We start from the raw sequence: 26,992 nt of genomic DNA on the forward strand, positions 1-26,992 counted from the left end.
GAAAGGTGGTATGATTTATGCCTGATTGTGGACATCAGCCTGTTTACGACATGGGTTTGAAAATAAACTTATTTGAGATATACCGGAGGGATTTAAAAAGAATGATTCCAGAGCTATAGCCATAATTAACTTGAGTTTCAAATGTAATCCTTATGATAATGTATAAGGAAGCATGTAACATGTAGCTGCTATTTAAAAATGTGTAAATAAATGCATGTACTTATTACTTCTATGAGAATATATCCAACAACACTTAAAAGAATGTCCTTGCATTGGCCGGGAATCGAACCCGGGCCTCCCGCGTGGCAGGCGAGAATTCTACCACTGAACCACCAATGCTTTGATAAAGAATTATTTCGGTCTGAATACTCATATAATGGAAAAACAAAAAGGGGATGACGGGTCAAGTTCTGGTAGAACAGATGGGAGTGAAGGCGTTTGTGAAAAATGTAAAGGAGTTGTTTTGAAAGGTAGTATGAATTACGTCTGATTGTGGACATCCGCCTGTTTACGACATGGATTTGAAAATAAACTTATTTGAGATACCGGAGGGATCTTAAAAGAATGATTCCAGAGCTATAGCCATAATTAACTTGTGTTTCAAATGTAATCCATATGATAATGTATAAGGAAGCATGTAACATGTAGCTGCTATTTAAAAATGTGTAAATAAATACATGTACTTGTTACTTCTATGAGAATATATTCAACAACACATCAAAAAATATCCCTGCATTGGCCGGGAATCGAACCCGGGCCTCCCGCGTGGCAGGCGAGAATTCTACCACTGAACCACCAATGCCTTGGTGGTGTAGTTTTCTAGACTTCTGACTTTGAATGGAGCATGCATTTTGTTCTGTCAGCGTGATTTATTATCTATTTCACTTGCTATGGCAATGGAACCACATGTTTCTCATGTCAATAAAGCTATGAATTGAAGTGAAAGAGAGGGAGGGGTGGGAGAAGGGAGATGTAGACTGGGTGATCGGAACCAAGTTAGTCAGACACTCAATTCCACTTCCCTAGACCTCTTTCTGAACCATTGAGGATGAGTGAGAAAATGCAGTTGCAAGGCATATAGTAATAATGGTTCATCCTGTTCCATGCGCAAAACCCTCTCATTGTCATCTGCTCTTATCATAGCATAGTTAATTGCCTGCTGATTGGATATAAACAGCAGATGGGCTTCCCATTGTATTCAAACTGTTTGGGTAGGTTTTAGAGTCCAAGAACATTCACACCTGGCCTAATGGGTAACCAATTGACTGGACTTCACAGAGATATGAAAGTTGACAAAAAACTGAACTAAACACAGTTGCCATGTTTTTCATATTTTTATTGCAACTGGAATAAACAATATGTAGCCTACAGTAAAGTGTTTCATATATTCATATATTATATCGATATCAAATGAAAAAATGCAGCTGATATGGAATTTCCATATCGGTGCCCATCACTACAGATTAATGTTTGAGACAAATACTTATTGATCATTGATTTGACAAGGACCATGTTCTTTGTATGCTGCACCAGAGTTTTCATTGTTAGTTTTAGCTGTCAAGCTGGAAAACACAATAAAATAACTCCATGTTGACTGAAAGCCAAAGCTGTGAAATGTGCTGCATTGTGAAGGCATGCGCTAACAACCAGCCTAAAGACATGGTGTCAGTTCCTATAACCCAGCCCTGAAGTCATTCCATTCCTTTTATGGCCGGTACTCCCCTTATATGGTTGCACGGCGCGAGGGAATACACGGAATCTGCAAATCTGGGAAAGCAGAGGGTTTTAATAAAAGTCACACACACTGGCTAAGAGTTAAAGAAAACAGACTACGTACTTTTCTCTCAGCAGCTTCCATACTTCCTCACCACAGTGGGTATTATTCAGACCAATGTGGAAAATGCCATTCTGTATGGTATGCATGAGATAGACACTGATTCAAGGCCAGTTTAGCATATTCTCCTCTAATGGTTGAAGCTGGAATCATTAATAGGTGAAATTGCCACTTCTGTTTTGGATATTATAACAAAGACTGCAAACAGTTGCATGCGCAATAGGACAGCAGAATATGCACTGCACATTTCGTTCCTACGCTGTAGAATTCTCCTTTCCTCATGTTTTTATTTGACCTTTATTTAACTAGGCAAGACAGTTAAGAACAAATTCTTATTTACAATGATGGCCTACTAATAGCAATTACAATACTGCTACAGTGGCAGGATAATAGCTCAGTGTAAAAACATAGGCTACAAATTGGGCTGTAAGATTAGATGTACTTTATTGTCCCTTACCTTACAGATATCACTCCAGTGTTAATTTGCTAAATTGTAATTACTTTCTACTATGGCCTATTTATTGCCTTACCTCCCCACGCCATTTGCACACACTGTATATTTACTTTCTTTTTTTCTAGTGTGTTATTGACTGTACTCTTGTTAATTCCATGTGTAACTCTGTTGTTTGTGTCGCACTGCTTTGCTTTATCTTGGCCAGGTCGCAGTTGTCAATGAGAACTTGTTCTCAACTAGCCTACCTGGTTAAATAAAGGCTCAATTTATTTTTAAAAATACAACACACTGACGTCACACACATATGCACGTGACACTTGGAGGCAGTAAGAAAGTTATCACCATGTACGCCCTTTCAACATACCTAGAGTTAAGTTTTTATTACTTCTAAACAAAATAACTTTTCTCATACGCTTACAATGATGTTTTGATTCTTGCTTGAACAGTCATTAAGATTATATTTGGTTATGATCTTTGCAAAATAACTATTTTTGATACAGCATATGAAAGTACTATATAATGTACATGATCTAGTTGATTTGCGATGATGATAGAAACATATTAAGCAGGACACTCATACGAGCCTTAAAATACAATTATAATCCAAAAGTAGTGTGAAATGCATTCATAAGCAACATGTAAATAGAGGCTTTTTAAATTGTCTTTTTCCACCCTTGTGCGGCTATTTTGCAAACACAGAAAGGTGTCTATCTAATGACATAGTAGTAGACTGACAAGCAACTGAAAGAGACTGCAGCGTAATTACGGTCTGCGCATGTGCAACTGCATGTGACCAACGCCATCGTGGAATAGTAACTGCACCACGAGGAAAGGCACAGGCTAAATTAGCTACATGCTAACAGTTCAGGGGGCTACCTAAAATTCCTTTAAATGTCCATAAACACAGCTATTACCTTACCAGACAATATAATAAAATATGACAACCTAACAATATGAACAAAATAATATGAATTTACTATCTTAAACAAGGCATGTGGTACACAGCATTATGAGCGAACATAATTTGCTAGCATCTAGGCTAGCTGGCTAGAAATAGCATGACGCACATGGAAAAGGAATGACTCTATAAACGTAACAAACATGGTAAATATCTCGACTGTCGAAGCAACACCCAACTAAATACGCAAAGACATGTCGGACAGTATTTACACTTACTTAAACTTCTTAGGGATGGGGACAGTATTTTCACGTCCGGATGAAAAGCGTGCCCAAAGTAAACTGCCTGTTACTCAGGCCCAGAAGCTAGGATATGCATATAATTGGTAGATTTGGATAGGAAACACTCTAAAGTTTCTAAAACTTGGAACCGGTGTATTTCTGAATCAAAAGCACCAAATAAATGGACATTTTGGGGATATAAAGAAGGATATTGTCGAACAAAAGGACCATATGTGATGTTTCTGGGACATTTTGGAGTGCCAACAGAAGAAGATCTTCAAAAGTAAGGCATGAATTATATCGTTATTTCTGACTTTTGTGTCGCCACCTGCCTGAGTGAAAATGATTGTTATGCATTTGTATGGTGGGGTGCTGTCCTCAGATAATCGCATGGTTTGCTTTCGTCGTATAGCCTTTTTGAAATCTGACACTGCGGCTGGATTATCAAGAAGTTAAGCTTTATTTTGATGTCTTACACTTATATTTTTGTGAATCTTGAATATTGATATTTCTGTAGTTTGAATTTGGGGCTCTGCAATTTCACTGGATGTTGTCAAATCGATCTCGCTAAAAGGATTGGCGTGCGAAGGGATCACTAACAGGTTTTAAGCACAGGTCACAAACAGATTGTGTCACTCCGTGGTCAAGTGGCATATGAGGTAAATTATCGTAATTGAATAAAGCAATTGTAACACTAGTGAGAGATCTCTACATCCTCCCTAGATTTGAACACATTCCTGATTAATGTATCTTTGTGTTCTTTTGTATTTAGTTAATTTCAGTTCTTCAGGTCCTACTAACTGTTGTCAGACTCAACTGGATGAGAGGATCAAAAGAGCTGATAGAACAGAATGAAGAACTTGGTGCTGTGAGGGCACGCTTAAGAGAGGAGGGTGTTGGAGTCCAGCGGGAGAGGGTCAGACAGGGTCTGATCCGTGTCAACCCCCAGGGAGCTGTGAGGAGGCAGTACAGAGTTGCAGGCCCAAATTATTTGTGGCACATCAATGGCAAACATAAGCTGATCCTGTAAATGCATAGACTTAGTCCTCCTGACCACCACCACCTCAGCTTCTTCAACCACCACCACCTCAGCCCCTTCAATCACCACCTCAGCCCCTTCAATCACCACCTCAGCCCCTTCAACCACCACCTCAGCCCCTTCAACCACCACCTCAGCCCCTTCAATCACCACCTCAGCTCCTTCAACCACCACCACCACCACCACCACCACCAGCCCCTTCACCACCACCACCTCAGCCCTTCAACCACCACCACCTCAGCCCCTTCAATCACCACCACCCCTTCAATCACCACCTCAGCCCCTTCAATCACCACCTCAGCCCCTTCAACCACCACCTCAGCCCCTTCAATCACCACCTCAGCTCCTTCAACCACCACCACCACCACCACCACCTCAGCCCCTTCAATCACCACCACCACCTCAGCTTCTTCAATCACCACCTCAGCCCCTTCAATCACCACCTCATCTCCTTCAACCACCACCTCACCTCAGCTCCTTCAACCACCACCTCATCTCCTTCAACCACCACCTCAGCTCCTTCAACCACCACCTCAGCTCCTTCAACCACCACCTCAGCTCCTTCAACCACCACCTCAGCTCCTTCAACCACCACCTCAGCTCCTTCAACCACCACCTCAGCTCCTTCAACCATCACCTCAGCTCCTTCAACCACCACCTCAGCTCCTTCAACCACCACCTCAGCTCCTTCAACCACCACCTCAGCTCCTTCAACCACCACCTCAGCTCCTTCAACCACCACCTCAGCTCCTTCAACCACCACCTCAGCCCCTTCAATCACCACCTCAGCCCCTTCAATCACCACCTCAGCCCCTTCAATCACCACCTCAGCTCTTTCAACCACCACCACCACCACCTCAGCCCCTTCAATCACCACCACCACCTCAGCTTCTTTAATCACCACCTCAGCCCCTTCAATCACCACCTCAGCCCCTTCAATCACCACCTCAGCCCCTTCAATCACCACCTCAGCCCCTTCAATCACCACCTCAGCCCCTTCAATCACCACCTCAGCCCCTTCAATCACCACCTCAGCTCCTTCAATCACCACCTCAGCTCCTTCAATCACCACCTCAGCCCCATCAATCACCACCTCAGCTCCTTCAATCACCACCTCAGCTCCTTCAATCACCACCTCAGCTCCTTCCATAGTTTAGACAGAGCAGTTTAGACAGAGCAACCTTCACAAAAGTTAAGTACATCTCCATTCCAGTACAATTTTGTTTGATCATATTTGGAGAGAATAAGGTACTTTTAAGATATATGGCCTATGGTTGAGGTCAATTGTATTTTGCTCTATGGCACTTTAGCACAACAGTGCCATCTGCTGACAGAATATTTGTCTTCAACTCAGTACAACACGACCCAGGAGAGGCCTACTGCAATCACTGGATTGGAGCCTTCAGAGCGTGCCTGCCGTGGGAGGACAACAGAACATTCTGAATGAACATTAAAACAACTTTACCTTTACCTTTTGGAATGCCCAATTGGGACTTTTAGAAATCGTTTAAAAAAAAAAAAATTGTGTGGAAGGTCCTACAGTCTGCTCCTCAAGATAGGGATTCTACTGGCTTTTTACTGGACTGGTGGTTCGGCCCCCATTACATTACAGGCTTGGAGTGAAAACCTACAGGAGAGTATCTCTCCGGGAACAGGCTTGGAGTGAAAACCTACAGGAGGGTATCTCCCCGGGAACAGGCTTGGAGTGAAAACCTACAGGAGGGTGTCTCTCCGGGAACAGGCTTGGAGTGAAAACCTACAGGAGGGTATCTCCCCGGGAACAGGCTTGGAGTGAAAACCTACAGGAGAGTATCTCTCCGGGAACAGGCTTGGAGTGAAAACCTACAGGAGGGTATATCCCCGGGAACAGGCTTGGAGTGAAAACCTACAGGAGGGTATCTCTCCGGGAACAGGCTTGGAGTGAAAACCTACAGGAGGGTATCTCCCCGGGAACAGGCTTGGAGTGAAAACCTACAGGGGAGTATCTCTCCAGGAACAGGCTTGGAGATCCTTGAACTAGTGGTTCTAGTTCTTAGAGATCAAAGCATTTTGAATTTGATAAGTCACTACAAACGGTGTGGTTTCCAGAAGTGGAGCCGTCACTTAACAAATAACAAATGATCAGATTTCGATGAGTTTGCTGCAATATGGCAGCAGTACTTCAGTCAACATCAGTCACTATCAGCAAAGGATATTGGTTATTAGTGAAGTGTCAGTAAAGTGTTTCTGAAAAACAACTAAACCATAAAACACCAAGACCAACAACAATGTGGACTATATCATTCATTACATTTCAGATGAATGATCATTACGTTTACATTAACAGACAATATGGATATACTAACAATGAATAGACAGTAAGTAGATAAATGCTTAAATGTTGGTGTGCAGCTAAAAATAAACTAAATGCCATAAACTTTCAAACTCTCATTCAGGGCTCGTTCCACAAGGTTTATAATCACAATTATCAACTGGGTGGTTTGAACACGGCTGACAGCAGTGTTATATCAGTATGATAAAACATTTATTTGTACTGCTCTAATTAATTACGTGACAAAACGAATGGCACTGTGATAGACTGCATCCAATTTGTTGAGTAGAGTGTTGGAGGCTATTTTTTTTAATGACATCGCCGAAGTTGAGGATCAGTTGGATAGTCAGTTTTAAAAGGGTATGTTTGGCAGCATGAGTGAAGGATACTTTGTTGCGAATAGGCCGATTCTCGATTTCATTTTGGATTGGAGATGCTTAATGTGAGTCTGGAAGGAGAGTTTACAGTCTAACCAGACACCTAGGTACAGTTGAAGTCAGAAGTTTACATACACTTAGGTTGGACCTCAGAAAAACATTTGTAGACCTCCACAAGTCTGGTTCATCCTTGGAGCAATTTCCAAATGCCTGAAGGTACCACGTTCATCTGTACAAACAATAGTATGCAAGTATAAACACCATGGGACCACGCAGCCGCCATACCGCACAGGAAGGAGACGCATTCTGTCTCCTAGAGATTAATGTATTTTGGTGCGAAAAGTGCAAATCAATCCCAGAACAACAGCAAAGGACCTTGTGAAGATGCTGGAGGAAATAGGTACAAAAGTATCAAAATCAACAGTAAAACGAGTCCTATATTTACATTTAAGTCATTTAGCAGACGCTCTTATCCAGAGCGACTTATCGACTTAACCTGAAAGGCCGCTCAGCAAGGAAGAAGCCACTGCTCCAAAACCGCCATAAAAAAGCCAAACTACAGTTTGCAACTGCACATGGGGAATTTTTTTTTACTTTTTGGAGAAATGTCCTCTGGTCTGATGAAAGAAAAATAGGACTGTTTGGCCATAATGACCATCGTTATGTTGGGAGGAAAAAGGGGGAGGCTTGCAAGCCCAAGAACACCATCTCAACCGTAAAGTACAGGGGTGGTAGCATCATGTTGTGGGAGTGCTTTCCTGCAGGAGGGACTGGTGCACTTCACAAAATAGATGGCATCATTAGCAAGGAAAATTATGTGAATATACTGAAGCAACATCTCAAGACCACAGTCAGGAAGTTAAAGCTTGGTCGCAAATGGGTCTTCCAAATGGACAATGACCCCAAGCACACTTCCAAAGTTGTGGCAAAATGGTTTAAGGACAACAAAGTCACGGTGTTTGAGTGGCCATCACAAAGCCCTGACCTCAATCCTATAGAACATTTGTGGGCAGAACTGAAAAGGCATGTGTGAGCAAGGAGGCCTATAAACTTGACTCAGTTACACCAGCTCCTTCAGGAGGAATGGGCCACAATTCACCCAACTTATTCTGGGAAGCTTGTGGAAGGCTACCAGAAACGTTTGACCCAAGTTAAACAATTTAAAGGCAATGCTACCAAATACTAATTTAGTGTATTTTAACTTCTGACTCACTGGGAATGTGATGAAATAAATAACAGCTGAAATATATCTTCTCTCTCTACTATTATTCTAACATTTCACATTCTTGAAATGAAGTGTTGATCCTAACTGACCTAAAACAGTGAATTTTTACTAGGATTAAATGACAGGAATTGTGAAAAACTGAGTTTAAGTGTATCTAGCTAAGGTGTATGTAAACTTACAACTTCAACTGTATTTGTAGTTGTAGTCGACATATTCTGAGTCAGAACCGAGTAGTGATGCTGGACGGGCGGGCAGGTGCAGGCAGCGATCGGTTGAAGAGCTTGCATTTAGTTTTACTTGCATTTAAGAGCAGTTGGAGGCCACGGAAGGAGAGTTGTATTTCATTGAAGCTCGTCTGGAGGTTAGTTAACACTTTGTGTCCAAAGATCCAATCCAAGATCTAATTCTGAATGTTAATTGGTTAAAACCGCATTCCAGCTGGCGTCTTTTCCATAAGTTACCACCTGCTAAATCTATGATGTTAATGTCTATTTACTCTGTTTCATCTGACTGCGCAATCCACTGTGTCGTCAAGTTATGAACTTGATCTCCACTACAGAAAGCACCTAGACATTGTCTCACATTTCTTTTGAACTAACATTTAGTTTTCAACATCGGAGATTTGTATAAACCTTGCTGTCTGTCTCCGACATTTGCAACATTGTTTAAATATTCAAATTCAATCTCCAGCTGTGCCATAGTAATGAACGTGCGGCGGTTGGGACGAAGCAGGCAGTGCTTCTCAGCCAGTCGAAATCATGATTCAGCTGGCATCATTTTCTAGGATATATAGGAACATGTCAATTCGAATAAAAAAAAATTAAAACGAAGTACAGCTAGTTTGCAGTCTTTCCTGCATCAGTTTGAAGTGATTGTGTTAGCTTTGTTGTTGGCTAGCTCCTATAAAGAAGTGTCCTGACCAGTGAGCACATTTTCTATGCCATGCGAAATCTCGCCTCATTAGCTCATTGTTATGATGTTTCCAAATAAACTCAGCAAAAAAATAAACGTCCTCTCACTGTCAACATCCTTTACTTTCAACAAACTTAACATGTGTAAATCTTTGTATGAACATAAGATTCAACAACTGAGACATAAACTGAACAAGTTCCACAGGAATGTGACTAACAGAAATGAAATAATGTGTCCCTGAACAAAGGGAGGTTCAAAATCAAAAGTAACAGTCAGTATCTGGTGTGGCCACCAGCTGCATTAAGTACTGCAGTGCATCTCCTCCTCATGGACTGCACCAGATTTGCCATTTCTTGCTATGAGATGTCACCCCACTCTTCCACCAAGGCACCTGCAAGTCCCCGGACATTTCTGGTGGGAACGTGCCCTAGCCCTCACCCTCACCCAGACCTGCTCAATGGTATTGAGATCCGGGCTCTTCACTGGCCATGGCAGAACACTGACATTCCTGTTTTGCAGGAAATCACGCACAGAACGAGCAGTATGGCTGGTGGCATTGTCATGCTGGAGGGTCATGTTAGGATGAGCCTGCAGGAAGGATACCAAATGAGGGATGAGGATGTCTTTCCTGTAACGCACAACGTTGAGATTGCCTGCAGTCCAATGATGCTGTGACACACCGCCCCAGACCATGATGGACCCTCCACCTCCAAATCGATCCCGCTCCAGAGTACAGGCCTCGGTGTAACGCTCATTCCTTCAACGATAAACACGAATCCGACCATCACCCCTGGGGAGACAAAACTGTGACTTGTCAGTGAAGAGAACTTTTTGTCAGTCCTGTCTGGTCCAGCGACGGTGGGTTTGTGCCCATAGGCGACGTTGTTGCCAGTGATTTCTGGTGAAATCAACAGGCCTACAAGCCCTCAGTCCAGCCTCTCTCAGCCTATTGCGGACAGTCTGAGCACAGATGGAGGGATTGTGCGTCCCTGGTGTAACTCGGGCAGTTGTTGTTGCCATCCTGTACCTGTCCATCAGTTGTGATGTTTGGATGTACCGATCCTGTGCAGGTGTTGCTACATGTGGTCTGCCACTGCGAGGGCGATCAGCTGTCCGTCCAGTCTCCCTGTGGCTCTGTCTTAGGCGTCTCACAATACGGACATTGCAATTTACTGCCGTGGCCTCATCTGCAGTCCCCATGCCTCCTTGCAGCATGCCTAAGGCACGTTCACACAGATGAGCAGGGACCCTGGGCATCTTTCTTTTGGTGTTTTTCAGAGTCAGTAGAAAGGCCTCTTTAGTGTCCTAAGTTTTCATAACTGTGACCTTAATTGCCTACCGTCTGTAAGCTGTTAGTGTCTTAACGACAATTCCACAGGTGCATGTTCATTAATTGTTTATGGTTCATTGAACAAGCATGGGAAACAGTGTTTAAACCCTTTACAATGAAGATCTGTGAAGTTATTTAGATTTTTACGAATTGTCTTTGAAAGACAGGGTCCTGAAAAAGGGATGTTTCTTTTTTGGCTGAGTTTACATGTACCTAGAAAACACCATAAACAAATGCAAATGCAGCTACTGTTGTTATTTTGGCTGCACTGTTTGGTGTGAGTGTAAAAGCCATAGTTAGCTAGCTAGCAAGCAAGGGATAAGTACGTTGCCAGCCAGTATGGCAATGCAACATTTAGAAGGAATGACTGGGTCTGATCCATAGATACAGAACAAAGACTGAATGACTGGGTAGTGTCTCTAGCAACCTAAACGATAGAACGAACCAGCAGCCGGCTTGGGTAGCCCTAGATTTGTGTCAGGACTATATCTTGTGGAAGGATGAAATGGTATGAATAAATTCATCAACTTCGTCTCGGGCCTACCAACACTCGTGCCAATATATCCTTTAAACACCGGGTTCTCGGGCATTATCACTTAATTGGCCAACCCTTGCATATCATTTTCATATTGTTATTTGAAGCGTCAAATACTGTTATTAGACGTGTATCTTTTTTGACACGCAAAGACCCAAATGGCGTTCCATAGTATGTCAGGGAACAAGTGTTCTTGTAAAAACATTAGGATTAGTTTTGACCATTTTGATTGACTTTACTTCATTTCACCATGCCAACCAGATACTTTTATGGGTAGGTAAAGTTAACATTTCTGGAAATGTCTTCATCTGATGTTATGTTATATCCCTCTGCTGATGGCATGACAACCTGGTTGTAAAACAGAACATTTGAGAATTATTTCCATCTAAAGATAGTATCTGACTTGCAAATGATTTGCGTTGGGCCTAATATTATGATGATACTGTTTTGACAACCTGTAAGCACCTACAATAGTCAGTGGTGGAAAAAGTACCCAATTGTCATACTGGAGTAAAAGTAAAGATGCCTTCATAGAAAGTTACTCAAGTAAAAGGTGAGTCACCCAGTAAAATATTACTTCAGTAAAAGTCAAAGTATTTGGTTTTAAATATACTTATGTATCCAAAGTAAATGTAATTGCAAAAAATATACTTATGTATCAAAAGTACAATTACAGTGCCTTGCGAAAGTATTCGGCCCCTTTGAACTTTGCGACCTTTTGCCACATTTCAGGCTTCAAACAAAGATATAAAACTGTATTTTCTTGTGAAGAATCAACAACAAGTGGGACACAATCATGAAGTGGAATGACATTTATTGGAAATTTCAAACTTTTTTAACAAATCAAAAACTGAAAAATTGGGCGTGCAAAATTATTCAGCCCCCTTAAGTTAATACTTTGTAGCTCCACCTTTTGCTGCGATTACAGCTGTAAGTCGCTTGGGGTATCAGTTTTGCACATCGAGAGACTGACATTTTTTCCCATTCCTCCTTGCAAAACAGCTCGAGCTCAGTGAGGTTGGATGGAGAGCATTTGTGAACAGCAGTTTTCAGTTCTTTCCACAGATTCTCGATTGGATTCAGGTCAGGACTTTGACTTGGCCATTCTAACACCTGGATATGTTTATTTTTGAACCATTCCATTGTAGATTTTGCTTTATGTTTTGGATCATTGTCTTGTTGGAAGACAAATCTCTGTCCCAGTCTCAGGTCTTTTGCAGACTCCATCAGGTTTTCTTCCAGAATGGTCCTGTATTTGGCTCCATCCATCTTCCCATCAATTTTAACCATCTTCCCTGTCCCTGCTGAAGAAAAGCAGGCCCAAACCATGATGCTGCCACCACCATGTTTGACAGTGGGGATGGTGTGTTCGGGGTGATGAGCTGTGTTGCTTTTACACCAAGCATAACGTGTTGCATTGTTGCCAAAAGTTCAATTTTGGTTTCATCTGACCAGAGCACTTTCTTCCACATGTTTGGTGTGTCTCCCAGGTGGCTTGTGGCAAACTTTAAACAACACTTTTTATGGATATCTTTAAGAAATGGCTTTTTTCTTGCCACTCTTCCATAAAGGCCAGATTTGTGCAATATACGACTGATTGTTGTCCTATGGACAGAGTCTCCCACCACAGCTGTAGATCTCTACAGTTCATCCAGAGTGATCATGGGCCTCTTGGCTGCATCTCTGATCAGTCTTCTCCTTGTATGAGCTGAAAGTTTAGAGGGATGGCCAGGTCTTGGTAGATTTGCAGTGGTCTGATACTCCTTCCATTTCAATATTATTGCTTGCACAGTGCTCCTTGGGATGTTTAAAGCTTGGGAAATCTTTTTGTATCCAAATCCGGCTTTAAACTTCTTCACAACAGTATCTCGGACCTGCCTGGTGTGTTCCTTGTTCTTCATGATGCTCTCTGCGCTTTTAACGGACCTCTGAGACTATCACAGTGCAGGTGCATTTATACGGAGACTTGATTACACACAGGTGGATTGTATTTATCATCATTAGTCATTTAGGTCAACATTGGATCATTCAGAGAAGCTCACTGAACTTCTGGAGAGAGTTTGCTGCACTGAAAGTAAAGGGGCTGAATAATTTTGCACGCCCAATTTTTCAGTTTTTGATTTGTTAAAAAAGTTTGAAATATCCAATAAATGTTGTTCCATTTCATGATTGTGTCCCACTTGTTGTTGATTCTTCACAAAAAAATACAGTTTTATATCTTTATGTTTGAAGCCTGAAATGTGGCAAAAGGTCGAAAAGTTCAAAGGGGCGGAATACTTTCGCAAGGCACTGTATAAATAATTTCAAATTACTTTTAGTAGGCAATTCAAACAGCACAATTTTCTTGTTTTTTAAATTAAATGATAGTCAAGGGCACACTCCAACACTCAGACAATTTACAAATGAAGCATTTGTGTTTAGTGAGTCTGCCACGTCAGAAGCCGTAGGGATGACCAGGGATGTTCTCATGATAAGTGTGTGAATTTAACCATTTTCCTGTCCTGTTAAGCATTCAAAATGTAACAAGTACTTTTGAGTGTCAGGGAAAATTAATGGAGTAAAAAGTATAGTATTATCTTTAGGAATGTAATGGAGTAAAAGTAAAAGTTGTAAAAATAAATGTAATAGTAAAGTACAGAAACCCCCCAAAATGACTTAAGTAGCACTTTAAAGTGTATTTACTTCAGTACTTTACACCACTAATCGTTTTCCACTGACCCAGTTTCTCTATAGTGATAGGTGTACAGTATGAGGGGAGATGCAGCAGGTAGCTTGCATACCTTACAAGCCTCTGATAATAGTTCAGCTAATCCTCAGGCACGTGTGGGCAGAGGAGATATGGAGAGAGGCGGTGTGTGTGTTTGTGTGTCAAGGCAAAAGAATGCCTCTTCTAAGAACTAGAGGAACAAAATGATAACAGGAATGGCATGCAGGCTTAACTCTGTCCGCCTGACTCGTGCTGGAGCCAGGTAGAACACACACACTTCCTCAATTATGATATAAATCAACTGTAATATATTTTTATAAACACACATGTAGAGATGTAGGATCTTAATTTGATCAGGAAAAATAGAAGAGCTTCATGATTTACATAAATGCACTGAAAACCCACACTAACACACATTTATATTAACAGTATTGCACTTCTCATGTACCCTACTTTTGGCCAGCTAATAGCCTAACCACTGATCAAGCAACATTATGGACTAAATGTTCAAATCCTGTTACAGCGGGAATATTTTGCTACGACCATACAGTTCCAATTAAGATCCTACATTAAGATCCTACATTTTGCTGCGAAGAGACAGAATCAATAGATAATTTATTCTGGTATTGCCCCTATATAGCTTGTTTCTAGTCACAGGTTCAGGAATGGTTAAAAAATCCCAACATTCACTTAAAATGAACCTTTCAATTTTATTTATTTATTTAACCTTTATTTATACAGGTTTTTCTCATTGAGAGAACGTCTTTTTTTCAAGAGAGACCTGGTCCAATAGCAGCAGGGGGAACAATGTTTCAGACAGAACAACTTACATACACTAACACAACATTATACAAAACTATAAACAAACAACAAACGAACTCTACAAATATCAGTGTTGGGCGATTTGGGAAGCCATAGTCAGTCAATAAATAACTTTTTTTGTATTATCTCACAATCTGTTGAAAATTTACGATTTGAAAGGTTAAAAAATGTTGTAAAACATCACCGTACAATTGAAAAATATATGGCACATGGAAACCAAATGAGGGTTGTCTATGGTGATAGGTGCGATGGGCTGAGAGTGACTGAGGGGCGGGATTAAAGAGCTGAGGTCTATGGTGATAGGTGGGATGGGCTGAGAGTGACTGAGGGGCGGGATTAAAGAGCTGAGGTCTATGGTGATAGGTGGGATGGGCTGAGAGTGACTGAGGGGCGGGATTAAAGAGCTGAGGTCTATGGTGATAGGTGGGATGGGCAGAGAGTGACTGAGGGGCGGGATTAAAGAGCTGAGGTCTATGGTGATAGGTGGGATGGGCTGAGAGTGACTGAGGGGCGGGATTAAAGAGCTGAGGTCTATGGTGATAGGTGGGATGGGCTGAGAGTGACTGAGGGGCGGGATTAAAGAGCTTATGTTTGGTCATGTATTTCTGTTAAGTGACTGCTTTATATAAAAGTACCATGAATATAAAATGTACGTTTATAAATGTAGCAAAAAATCTGTAAAAAAACTCAAATATTTGTCCTCCGAAGAGGGTTGGCAGTGGATTGGTTAACAAAAATAATTTAAAAAGATCCTACATCTGAACAGTACATACACACACAACAGAAGGTGCATGAGGAGGTAATTGTGTGTAAGGTCAAGGGTAATTTTGATCTAGGATAGGCAATAGGTCTTTCTATTGTCAGTGCCACTAGGGCGCGTGTGTTAATATTCACTCAATATCGCAATGACGATCCTGGTCCTCAGGCTACAGTCTGGCACCCCTGGGCCCTCACTCTTCTGATGGCCTGTCCTGATACATGAGTGTTTGTTGGATGCTGTTCTTGGCCCTCTTCTCTATCCTCTGGCTTGCGTTGGCCAAACCTGACCGCACGTCTATTTCTGGCCCTTTGAAAATAACTGAATGGAGTGTTGTGGTGGATTGTTGTGTTCTACCACAAGGTTAACGCAGGGACAGCACAGATGGAATTTGTAACGTGCGTGTGTGTCTGTGTTACTTTATCACAGACTAATTAGCCCATTACATTATCATTATGTGTGCTTCTTGACTCCACGTAATAGCAGACAGCAGTCTGGCCTGGGGTCTACAGTACAATATGTTCCTGATGTTATCTCCTGACATTAAGTATCCATTCAGTATATCGTGTCACTTCAGTCACTGGTGCTCAGCTGTCAAACTATTTTATAGAAATATTAAAATTAGATTTCTTTGTTCAATAGCTAACCTAAAATGCTTCTCTCTCCCTCTTTCTCTCTCCTCTCCTCTCTCTCTCTGTCTCTCTGTGTCTGTAGCTGGCTGACTTTGGCCTGTCCAACCGCTTTAAGAAGGACAATTTGCTCCAGACGTACTGTGGGAGTCCTCTCTACGCCTCCCCAGAGATAGTCAAGGGACTGCCCTATCATGGCCCAGAGGTGGGAGCACACACACACGCACATGCACGCACGCACGCACGCACGCACGCACGCACACACACACACACACACACACACACACACACACACACACACACACACACACACACACACACACACACACACACACTTACACCGATTCCCTGTGTTTCTCCTGGGTCTGTGTCAGGTGGACTGCTGGGCTATGGGAGTCTTGCTGTATGCGCTGGTGTACGGCAGTATGCCGTTTGACGGGGCCAGCTACAGAGCGCTCACAGAGCAGATCAGCCAGGGACGCTACCGCAGACCAAACCCTCCCTCAGGTAAGCCTACACATCACCTGCAGTCTCACAAGGAACTGTAAACCTGTTAGTCCATGACTGTCCTGTAAACCGCCGTATTGTACTGAGCCCTGCCTGTGTCTGTCCCCTCCACACAGACGCCTGTGCCCTGATTGACTGGCTGCTGACGGTGCGTGTAGAGGAGAGGGCCACGGTGGAGGACATAGCTAACCACTGGTGGGTCAACTGGGGCTATGAGGACAGTGTATGTGACTGCCCCTCATCCCCCCACCAGGACTGCCCCTCCCCGCTGCTCGCCCGCTACATCGACTGGCAGAACCGGGTTGCCACGGCAACCAGTTGCCCGAGCTCTGACCCTTCCGCTCACCCTCACCCGTTCTACTTCAGCTTCCCCCTGAAGGGTGATCGCGGGGGAGGGGGGAGGTCGAGGGGGGAGAGGTCAAGTTTAAGGAAGTCGCGTAAGGTGAACACTATTCCCCAGAATGCACTGGGAGCATGTAGTCCAGTTTGTACGACAACTACCATCAACACCACCACCACCACTGCCGCCTCCATTTCCTCTTCCTCCATAGGCCACGTCGAGAGGAAGAAACCAAAGGGGATTCTGAAACCCCAGCGGAGCTTTGATTCAACCTTCCTGCCCCCTCCTAGAGTGATGGGGGAGAACTCCTCCGCCAAGCCCTGCAACCTGCCTCCCCAGCCCCACAGAGCTCACACACACACTCACTCACACAGTGATGGTCTGTCCACAAGCCTGCCTGCCCCCTCTATGTTCTCCCATTCCTCCTCCATGATGCCCAAGAAGGGGATCCTAAAGAACCTGTATGGTGGTGAGTCAGGGTACTGCTCATCCCCAGAGAGAGGTATGTCTGGAGCGGGCACAGGAGTAGGAGGTAGAGGGGTAGATGGAGATATGTGCTGCTCTTACGATCCCCGCTCCCCCAGCTCAGAGCACAGTCCAACGATGCGGACGGAAGCAGTGAGAAGGAGGAAAGGCATTCTAAAGCGCAACGGCAAGTTCTCACACAGCCTGGACCTCCCTGATGCCCTTCATCCCTCCTTATCCTCAGCTCTGGCCCATTTCCCTGAGGCACTGAACCAGCTCCATCAGGCCTCTGGGGGCAGCAGACCCCCCAGCGTGGTGAGTGAGGACAGCCTCCTCTCCTCCGATTCTTTTGACCTGCTGGACCTCAGCGCCCAATCACGCCGCAGGATCTTCTCCCGGGGCACCCAATGCAGTGCTTGCAGCTCAGAAGAGGAACTCGAGGACCCGGTAGCAAGGGCGGCAGACGGGATTGGATTAGGAAGAGGGCGGGGCAGAGAGGAGGAAGATGAGATGTCATTGGAGGAGAGACAGGAGATGCTAAGATAAGATAAAGGTTGCGTTCCCCTGCTCAACCAATGGTTGCGTGCCACATCATCGACTGTCCCATCGGGCACCAGATTGCTATAACATATGATGTGGGTAGCTGATACATAAAATACCTATCCAGGTGTTGTAAGATCTGGCATGCGTCATTAACGCCTGGGTAGAGCAATGTGCCCACAATATGATAAGCCCAAGAGATGACTGGACTCTTGTAATATCAGTTACTGGTGCTGTCTGATAGGCCCAACTTACTGACAGACTTTGTCTTTGCTAACCAAATGACAAATAAGAATAAAGAATTCAGCGGAAGCACCTAGTCATACAACCTGCAGTGATCGTATGTTGAAGGAAAGTCATCAAGAAATTGATTGTTCATTTCATCAAGATCAGTTACTGATTGGAATGGATTGAGACTGCTGTCCTAGTGATGGGCCAGATTGGCATTCCCAATCTGGCCCTCATACCATCATGGCCATCTAATCATCCCCTACTTCCAGTTGGATCATTCATCCCCCCTCCTCTCCCCTGTAACTATTCCCCAGGTCGTTGTTGTAAATGAGAATGTGTTTTCAGTCAATTTACCTGGTAAGATAAGGGTAAAAAATAAAATGTCTATGGAATCCTGTGGACACGAAGCTAATGTGCAATGTTAAAGACATAGTTCAAATTGTTCCTTTAATTCAAGCATGCTGTTTGTAGCATCAGCCTTGAGTTGTTTGATTCCTGCATGGGCCAAATATACTGTATAATATACCCATTTGATGTGTTAATTCTGAGTCACTTTAGTTAAAACAATGATCTAAATGTCTGTACAGTGTATGTCTTTGACTGGGGTGAAACCAAATGGTGTCAACGTGGATGTGTTATCTCTGTGCCACAAGACATGTAATATTACTCTTATTTCATCTGATTTCACCGACAGCATGAGCCTTCAGATATATATATATGATCTCTGAGGTCACAAGAGGCTGACTGATGGCATTTTACCATGGAATGTGATCTTATGATCAAACAGACTGGAAGATTGAATGAGACTTTGAGGATTTTAAATCTGGGATCTGTGTGCTGGAAAAGTGTAAGGGTATGTGATTACATTTGACTGGGAGGCAAGGAGGTAGTTACATAAAGTATTATTGCTTTGGTTTTTGGATTGGTTCAACCGTTTTGGTACTGTGAAAGAACAAATAAATACAAGGAATGATGAAAATGAATACTTTTTTTCTGGAAATAGGCCTAATGTTTTCTGCTGTCTCACTTCCTTCAGAATGAGCAACGACCAAAAAGCACATTCATTTATCATAAATTGCAGGAAGTGTTTGAGGTATTAATAACTTGACTGATTTGTGTCCCTGGCACTTTCACAGATGTCTGGAGGTCTAGAAATAAGATGCTGAGAAAACATTGTGAGCCAATGGAGATGACAGATTAAACAAGCTGGATACAAAAATAGGAGCTTTTTAAAATACAATCATGATAGTGATTATAAAACGCCTGTCTGATACCGAACAGAACATCCATTTTTAGACACTTCTCTGTTCTCTGCAGTGGAGAGGCCTTTTCCCTGGGTTGATCATAAGTAGGGGAACATCAGGAAGAACAGAGCATTGTGTTTATAATGTGCCACTAGTGGTTGTTTTTGATCGATAGCAGAAACCCCTTTCTGTCCCTCTACACAAAGACATATTTACTCTAAAGTCCATTTCCATGTTCTGTTCATTTGCTATGATTAGAAACCATCTGAAGTAGTGCACTCTACTGACTGGAGTCACAAACACAAAATGACTGATGCCTTGCCTCTCTGTTGCAAATGCTGTCCATACCACAATCCCCTCTATGGAGCGAATCTAGGTCATAGTCCAGCCAAACCCTCACCATGTCACCTCATGCCATCAAAACGACTGACCCAAAGGCAGCCATTTTAATCTCAGGTTGACTCTAGTGTTTTTGTTATCCACATCAGAAAAGGATGGCGTTGCGTAAATGGCTAATCCTATTCTTTTCAGGGAGACTTGATGATGTCATGGCTCAGGCAACACTAAACTAACATTTACCCAAGAATGGGGGTAAGAATAACATTCAGCTAAGCAACACAGAACATCTGAATAATGGATTGTATGCAGCGAGAGTAATTTGTCCCTCTCTTTAGAATCATCATCAAGAATCTTTTCCCTTAACTTTGGAGCAGTGTGTTTATCTACTTGATACGTACAGTGCCTTGCAAAAGCATTCACCCCCTTGGTGTTTTTCCTCTTTTGTTGCACTACAACCTGTAATTTAAACTGATTTTTATTTGGATTTCATGTAATGGATATACACAAAATAGTGTATGAAAAAAATTACTTGAAAAGTGGTGCGTGCATATGTACTCACCCCCTTTGCTATGAAGCCCCTAAATAAGATCTGGTGCAACCAATTACCTTCAGAAGTCACAAAATTATTGAAATAAAGTTCACCTGTGTGCAATCTCAGTATCACATGATCTGTCTAATGATCTCAGTGTATATATACATCCACAGAAATACATCCACAGGTACACCTCAAATTGACTCAAATTATGTCAATTAGCTTATCAGAAGCTTCTATAGCCATGAGATAATTTTCTGGAATTTTCCAAGCTTTTTAATGGCACAGTCATCTTACTGTATGTAAACTTCTGACCCACTGGAATTGTGATACAGTGAATTATAAGTGAAATAATCTGTCTGAAAACAATTGTTGGAAAAATTATTTGTGTCATGCACAAAGTAGATGTCCTAACCGACTTGCCAAAACTATAGTTTAACAAGAAATGTGTGGATTGGTTGAAAAACGGGTTTTAATGACTCCAACCTAAGTGTATGTAAACTTCTGACTTCAACTGTATATATATATATATATATATATATATATATATATATATATATATATATATATATATATATATATATATATATCGTCCAATGAAACGCTTACTTGCAAGTTCTGTCCTGACAATGCAACAACAATAAGAAATAATCAAATATAAGAACAAGAACATAAAGTAAAAGGCAGTAGAATAGAATAAACATTTTATCGTAAGTATAATACAGGAAGGTACAGTTTATAATCTAATTGTTACACATATTGGGAAAGGGGGGGATGGGGTCAGGTGTTTAAATTGAGCAGTATAACAAGAGTCTGGTAGGAGCAATTGTGATGTGTGTGAAGCATGCATGTGTGTGTGTGGTGGGGGGGGGGGGGGGTGAATCAGAGGTGGTGATCAGTCCAGTTCAAGTGTTCAGCAGTCTAACGTCTTGTAGATAGAAACTGTCTTTGAGCCTGTTGGTATCAGACCTCATGTTCCAATACCCAGAGTTGTATAGCTTTTTCTGACCCCTCTCTTTGGGTGACACTGTGAGGAATCACAGGATGTGTTATGCAGGTACACTGGACCATTTTTGGATTGGACAGAACACCAACATCCTTCATTAAACACGTCAGTGACATGTTAGGGGACGTCAGTTGACGGAGTAGACTTCCATTCACAAACACTGCAGGCTGAGGTTGACTTGTGTACATTACGTGAATATATAACTCAACCTCGGCTTGCAGTGTATGTGAGTGGAAGTCCACTCCATCAACTGACGTGTTTAATGAAGGATGGAGTCCAGGCTGTAGGTTGTTGTTGAGCCATAACGTTACGTAACATTCCCCTTTAAAATGTTGAGTTCATGTTCAGCTGACAGCTACAATGAGTAGTGGCATCAACAGTCATTGACCATGGAACTCTAACTATGCAATGGTCCTTCAATGTTCCTGTCTCCAGGGCCATATTTCCATTACACATCATTATTTAGGAAAACCTTTGGACCCAAAACCACACATAGAAGCATAGCCACAGTTTGTTCTTTCCAAACATTAAAAAGGATTCAAACGGCTTAATTTGAGAAATTAGACTTAGGGCGATGAAAAAACGGTAATAATTCAGGAACATGAAGAGATTGTCTAATTTCCAGGGGTATGGCTATTAATGGCAAATGCCAGATTTTGCACCATTTTACAGTTTCTGACCAACGTCCTAAATCTGCCAACTTTGACAGTTTATGGAGTCAGGGTAAATAGTTTAAACCCTTTTGTCTTCGGTGATTGCCAAGTCTTGAGATCAGATCACTGTTAGGTTAGTGTTAAGACATAGACAAACACATAATCCAGGATACACTTCCACACTCCATCCCCCAGGGGGCAGCAGCAACCTTGTCCAAATACTGAGCCTGGTTGATAAGCACATCATGTGTAGCCAATTAGGGGGATTGTTAGTGAGTGTCCCAGCTGGTAAGCAATAAGGCTGCAGGTTTTGTTTGGCGGTCATGAGACCTTTTTGGGGGTTTTGAGTCTTTAGTTTGGTGCATGCCTGAATTTTTCAGTTTTGGAAGTTTATTTTCATCACCATCTGAACAAAAAAATACTCCGCTTGGTCTGGCCGACTAAGAGGTCAATACGGAGCTGGCCCTGAACTCAGTAAGTTGCTGTCTCCCTGGGAACATGTACATTCAACACCTATGTGCATATGCTGATTTCTCACATAAATACACACATCCATTCAGGTTACAGACCAGTTAACTAGACCGTAGACCCCTAGACATAACAAGTCAGGTTACAGACCAGTTAACTAGACCTTAGACTCCTAGACATAACAAGTCAGGTTACAGACCAGTTAACTAGACCTTAGACCCCTAGACATAACAAGTCAGGTTACAGACCAGTTAACTAGACCTTAGACCCCTAGACATAACAAGTCAGGTTAAAGACCAGTTAACTAGACCTAAGACATAACAAGTCAGGTTCCAGACCACTTAACTAGACCTAAGACCCCTAGACTTAACGAGTGCAGCAAAATCAGTAGGCTAGTTATGAGTTTCGTAACACAATCACAATCTGGGTTTCTAGGCCTGAGGAGATCATCTTTGTGGAAGCCTGACTCTGTGTTGCTTTGCAACTGAAATGTCACATGATCTTATATTTTTATATTTTCCGTTTATTAATCAGTCAATCCGTTCGTCCATTTTTCATAGGTCTTTAAGGTATGAGCATCAGCTAAATGCATTTCACACAAATTTGCTGAAGACTAACAGCCCAAGTAGTAAGTAACAGAACGTGCCAAGTAATAACACGTGTCAATTTGGTACCACGGGCACAGAACCAGTGGTGGAAAAAGTACCCAAATGTCATACTAGAGTAAAAGTATAGATACCTTAATAGAAAGTTACTCAAGTAAAAGTGAAAGTCACCCAGAAAAATACTTAAATATCAAAAGTAAATGTAATTGCTAAAACATACTTACATAAGTATCAAAAGTAAAAGTATAAATAATTTTAAATTCCTTATATTGAGCAAGCAGGCAGCACCATTTTCTTGTTTTTAAAATGTATGGATACTCCAACACTCAGACATTATTTACAAAAGATGCATTTGTGTTTAGTGAGTCCGCCAGGCCAGGCGCAGTAGGGATGACCACGTGTTCTCTTGATAAATGTGTGAATTTGACAATTGTCCTGTCCTAAGCATTCAAAATGTAACGAGTACATCTCCTTCAGGGATGGAATCCTGCCGAGCACCGGCCAGCCGGCTGTGGAGAGCTGACACAGTGGCGAAACTTCCACCAGACCAGCGTGGTGTCCGGCTTCTGGAAGAAAAAGGAAAAGTAGGCGGGCGTGGGTTCCCCAGTAGATTGTGTAGGTTTGCTACTTGCTTGCTAAGAGTCGCTCCTGTAGTCCTCCGCAAGTAAGCAGTTGCTACATTGAAAGTCAGCACAGTCCAGGAACAAAGCAAAGTAAACACAGCTCCTGCAGCGCTGGAAACATTCAATAGTGGCCACCATTTGAGACCGCCGAGCCAGCTCGGGTAACTGGGCTTTCATGTCTCTCACACTATGCGGAATCTGGCAGGTTCCCGGGACAGATAGTAGCGCTCACAGCAATAGCCCAACAGAGCCGAAATAAAATACAATATATGAAAACACTGTCAGCTTTTAAACCGAGGTCTTTACTTCAGGTTTCAGCGTTCAACAACAACAAACATATGTTGTATGTGTATGCATGCGTACCTACAGTGCATTCGGAAAGTATTCAGACCCCTTGACTATTTTCACATTTTGTTATGTTACAGCCTTATTCCAAAAACTTTTTTTTAAAATCCTCATCAGTCGACACACAATACCTCATAATGACAAAGCGAAAACATGCTTTATAGACATGTTTGAAAATCTATAAAAAAAAATTAAAAAACAGAAATACCTTTTAACATTAGTATTCAGACCCTTTGCTATGAGTCTCAAAATTGAGCTTAGGTGCACCCTGTTTTCATTGATCATCCTTGACATGTTTCTACAACTTGTTTGGGTCCACCTGTGGTAAATTCAATTGATTGGACATGATTTGGAAAGGCACACACCTGTCTATATAAGGTCCCACAGTTATCAGTGCATATCAGAGCAAAAACCAAGCCATGAGGTTGAAGGAATTGTCTGTAGAGCTCCGAGACAGGATTGTGTCGAGGCACAGATCAGTGGCCTCCATCATTCTTAAATGGAAGAAGTTTGGAACCACCAAGACTCTTCCTAGAGCTGGCCTCCCAGCCAAACTGAGCAATGGTCAGGGGGGTGACCAAGAAGCGGATGGTCACTCTGACAGAGCTCCAGAGATCCTCTGTGGAGATGGGAGAACCTTCCAGAAGGACAACCATCTCTGAGGCACTCCACCAATCAGGCCTTAATGGTAGAGTGACCAGACGGAAGTCACACCAGACGGAAGTTTGCCAAAAGGCACTTAAAGGACTAAATGCCAAGAGTCACGTCTGGAGGACCCTGGCACCATCCCTACGGTGAAGCATGGTGGTGGCAGCACCATGCTGTGGAGATGTTTTTCAGTGTCAGAGACTGGGAGATGATGAACGGAGCAAAGTACAGGAGATCCTTGATGAAAACCTGCTACAGAGCACACAGAACCTTAGACTGGGGCGAAGCTTCACCTTCCAACAGGACAACAGCCCTAAGCACACAGCCAAGACAGCGCAGGAGTGGCTGTACTTGGACTTGAACCCCGATCGAACATCTCTGGAGAGACTTTAAAAATAGCTGTGCAGCGACGCTCCCCATCCAACCTGAAAGAGCTTGAGAGGATCTACAGAGAAGAATGGGAGAAACTCCCCGAATACAGGTGTGCCAAGCCTGTAGTGTAATCGCTGCCAAAGGTGCTTTAACAAAGTACTGAGTGAAGGGTCTGAATACTTATGTAAATGTGATATTTCAGTCGTTTTTTAAAAAGAAATGTGCAAATAATTATAAAAACCTGTTTTTGCTTTGTCATTCAAATCAAATAACATTTTATTAGTCACATGCTCCTAATACAACAGGTGTAGACCTTACAGTGAAATGCTTACTTACAAGCCCCTAACCAACAATGCAGTTGAAAAAATATGAATAAGAAATTAAATAACAAGTAATTAAAGAGCAGCAGTAAAATAACAATAGTGAGACTATATACAGATATACAGGTGGTACTGGTACAAAGTCAATGTGCGGGGGCACCGGTTAGTTGATGTAATTGAGGTAATATGTACATGTAGGCAGAGTTATTAAAGTGACTATGTATAGATAATAACAGAGAGTGGCAGCAGTGTAAAGGGGGGGCAATGCAAATAGTCTGGGTAGCCATTTGATTAGATGTTCAGGAGTCTTCTGGCTTTGGGGTAGAAGCTGTTTAGACCTAGACTTGGCGCTCCGGTACCGCTTGCTGTGTGGTAGCAGAGAGAACAATCTATGATTAGGTTGGCTGGAGTCTTTGCAATTTTTAGGGCCGTCCTCTGACTCTCCATGGTATAGAGGTCCTGGATGGCAGGAAGCTTGGCCACAGTTATACCCATTATGGAGTATTGTGTATAGATTGAGGAGGGGGGGGGGGAACGATTTAATACATTTTAGAATGCTGTAATATGGAAAAAGTCAAGGGGTCTGAATACTTTCCGAATGCATTTTATGTCTTAGCCTAACCACTGGAAGCTGTTGGGATATTCCCCAGCCATTTAGCATTAATTGTTCTTTCTGCAAGAATGGGGATTTGATTTGGGCAAACTGTAAAATGGACTTTGTTGATGACCAGTCATCCATACCTTCCAGATAACTCACAATAATAACCACAGTGCAGTCTCACCTCACTCTCTCAGCCTTTTAAAAATGAATTATTCATTGATTGATGTAAAACAAAAATGCATCTTTGATCTACAAACCCTCAAGGCAAGCATCATGCTATAAACTCCTATTGGAGCTTTGGACCTCCTTTGGACAAATTATGGTTTAGTTTAGTTCAGAAAAATCATGTTATTCCATCTGCCTTCTAGCCTGGTACATGGTCCAACGATATCTGCTCTAGCCAACTCCTCTGGCTGTCATTGCCTTTAATGACAGTAAATGCCTACATATTAAATTAAATGGCTTAATGCTAGCTAGCATTATCTTCCCTATGGACCAGTACGTACACTGATCGTAAAAGAGAAGAAATGTCTCTGTCTACTGGTGAAATACACTCATTACAACTCTAAAAGACAGCTGAGCTGGGGCACAGAATATAGGAGAATGTTGTGTAATATCATTTTAGTCTTTTTTTAACGAACTACAACAACTTTCCTCCAGTCCAGGCATCTTGTTACAGTCCACATTTGGCCGGGTGTTTTCAGGGACAGGCAGTCGTGCACGAAGACATCCGCCCAGATTATTTTTGACCAATGACGTCCTGTACACACAGATTTTTTTTAATATAGAGATTATCTCTGTGAATCACTTCCGGATTTTATCAACGCAATGACATGAAATATGTTTTTATTGTACACAGTTTATATTTTCACATAGTAAATGTTACATACTTTGTCAAAGTCAGCTCTCCTTTCCAATGGCTATTTGCGAAGAAGACAATGTTGTTTTCTATGTCCGCATGGCATGCATACAGTAGTATCATGGGACTGTCAAATTACTTTGCATCTTCGTCTCTTTATACGATATTTGATCGCTCCTCCCT

At 42.3% G+C, this 26,992-nt stretch overlaps 1 protein-coding gene and 2 non-coding genes across 3 annotated transcripts in view; 1 reads left to right on the forward strand and 2 right to left on the reverse strand.

Annotated features, from left to right (window-relative positions):
- LOC124045589 (NUAK family SNF1-like kinase 1) overlaps window positions 1-20,269 on the forward strand; it is a 53,259-nt gene extending 32,990 nt beyond the window's left edge. Inside the window, exons 5-7 of the mRNA XM_046364980.1 lie at window positions 16,197-16,316; window positions 16,486-16,618; window positions 16,735-20,269. Of these exons, the coding sequence (XP_046220936.1) occupies window positions 16,197-16,316; window positions 16,486-16,618; window positions 16,735-17,969 (1,488 nt within the window). The 3' untranslated portion in view covers window positions 17,970-20,269. The remainder of the gene's footprint in view (window positions 1-16,196; window positions 16,317-16,485; window positions 16,619-16,734) is intronic.
- On the reverse strand, window positions 269-339 carry trnag-gcc. The gene has a single exon. It is a non-coding gene; the product is annotated as a tRNA-Gly (tRNA).
- trnag-gcc lies at window positions 732-802 on the reverse strand. Its single transcript has one exon. It is a non-coding gene; the product is annotated as a tRNA-Gly (tRNA).
- Window positions 20,270-26,992: the final 6,723 nt, after the last annotated feature.

This window comes from Oncorhynchus gorbuscha, linkage group LG10, assembly GCF_021184085.1.
Source record: "Oncorhynchus gorbuscha isolate QuinsamMale2020 ecotype Even-year linkage group LG10, OgorEven_v1.0, whole genome shotgun sequence".
NCBI classification, from domain to species: domain Eukaryota; kingdom Metazoa; phylum Chordata; class Actinopteri; order Salmoniformes; family Salmonidae; genus Oncorhynchus; species Oncorhynchus gorbuscha.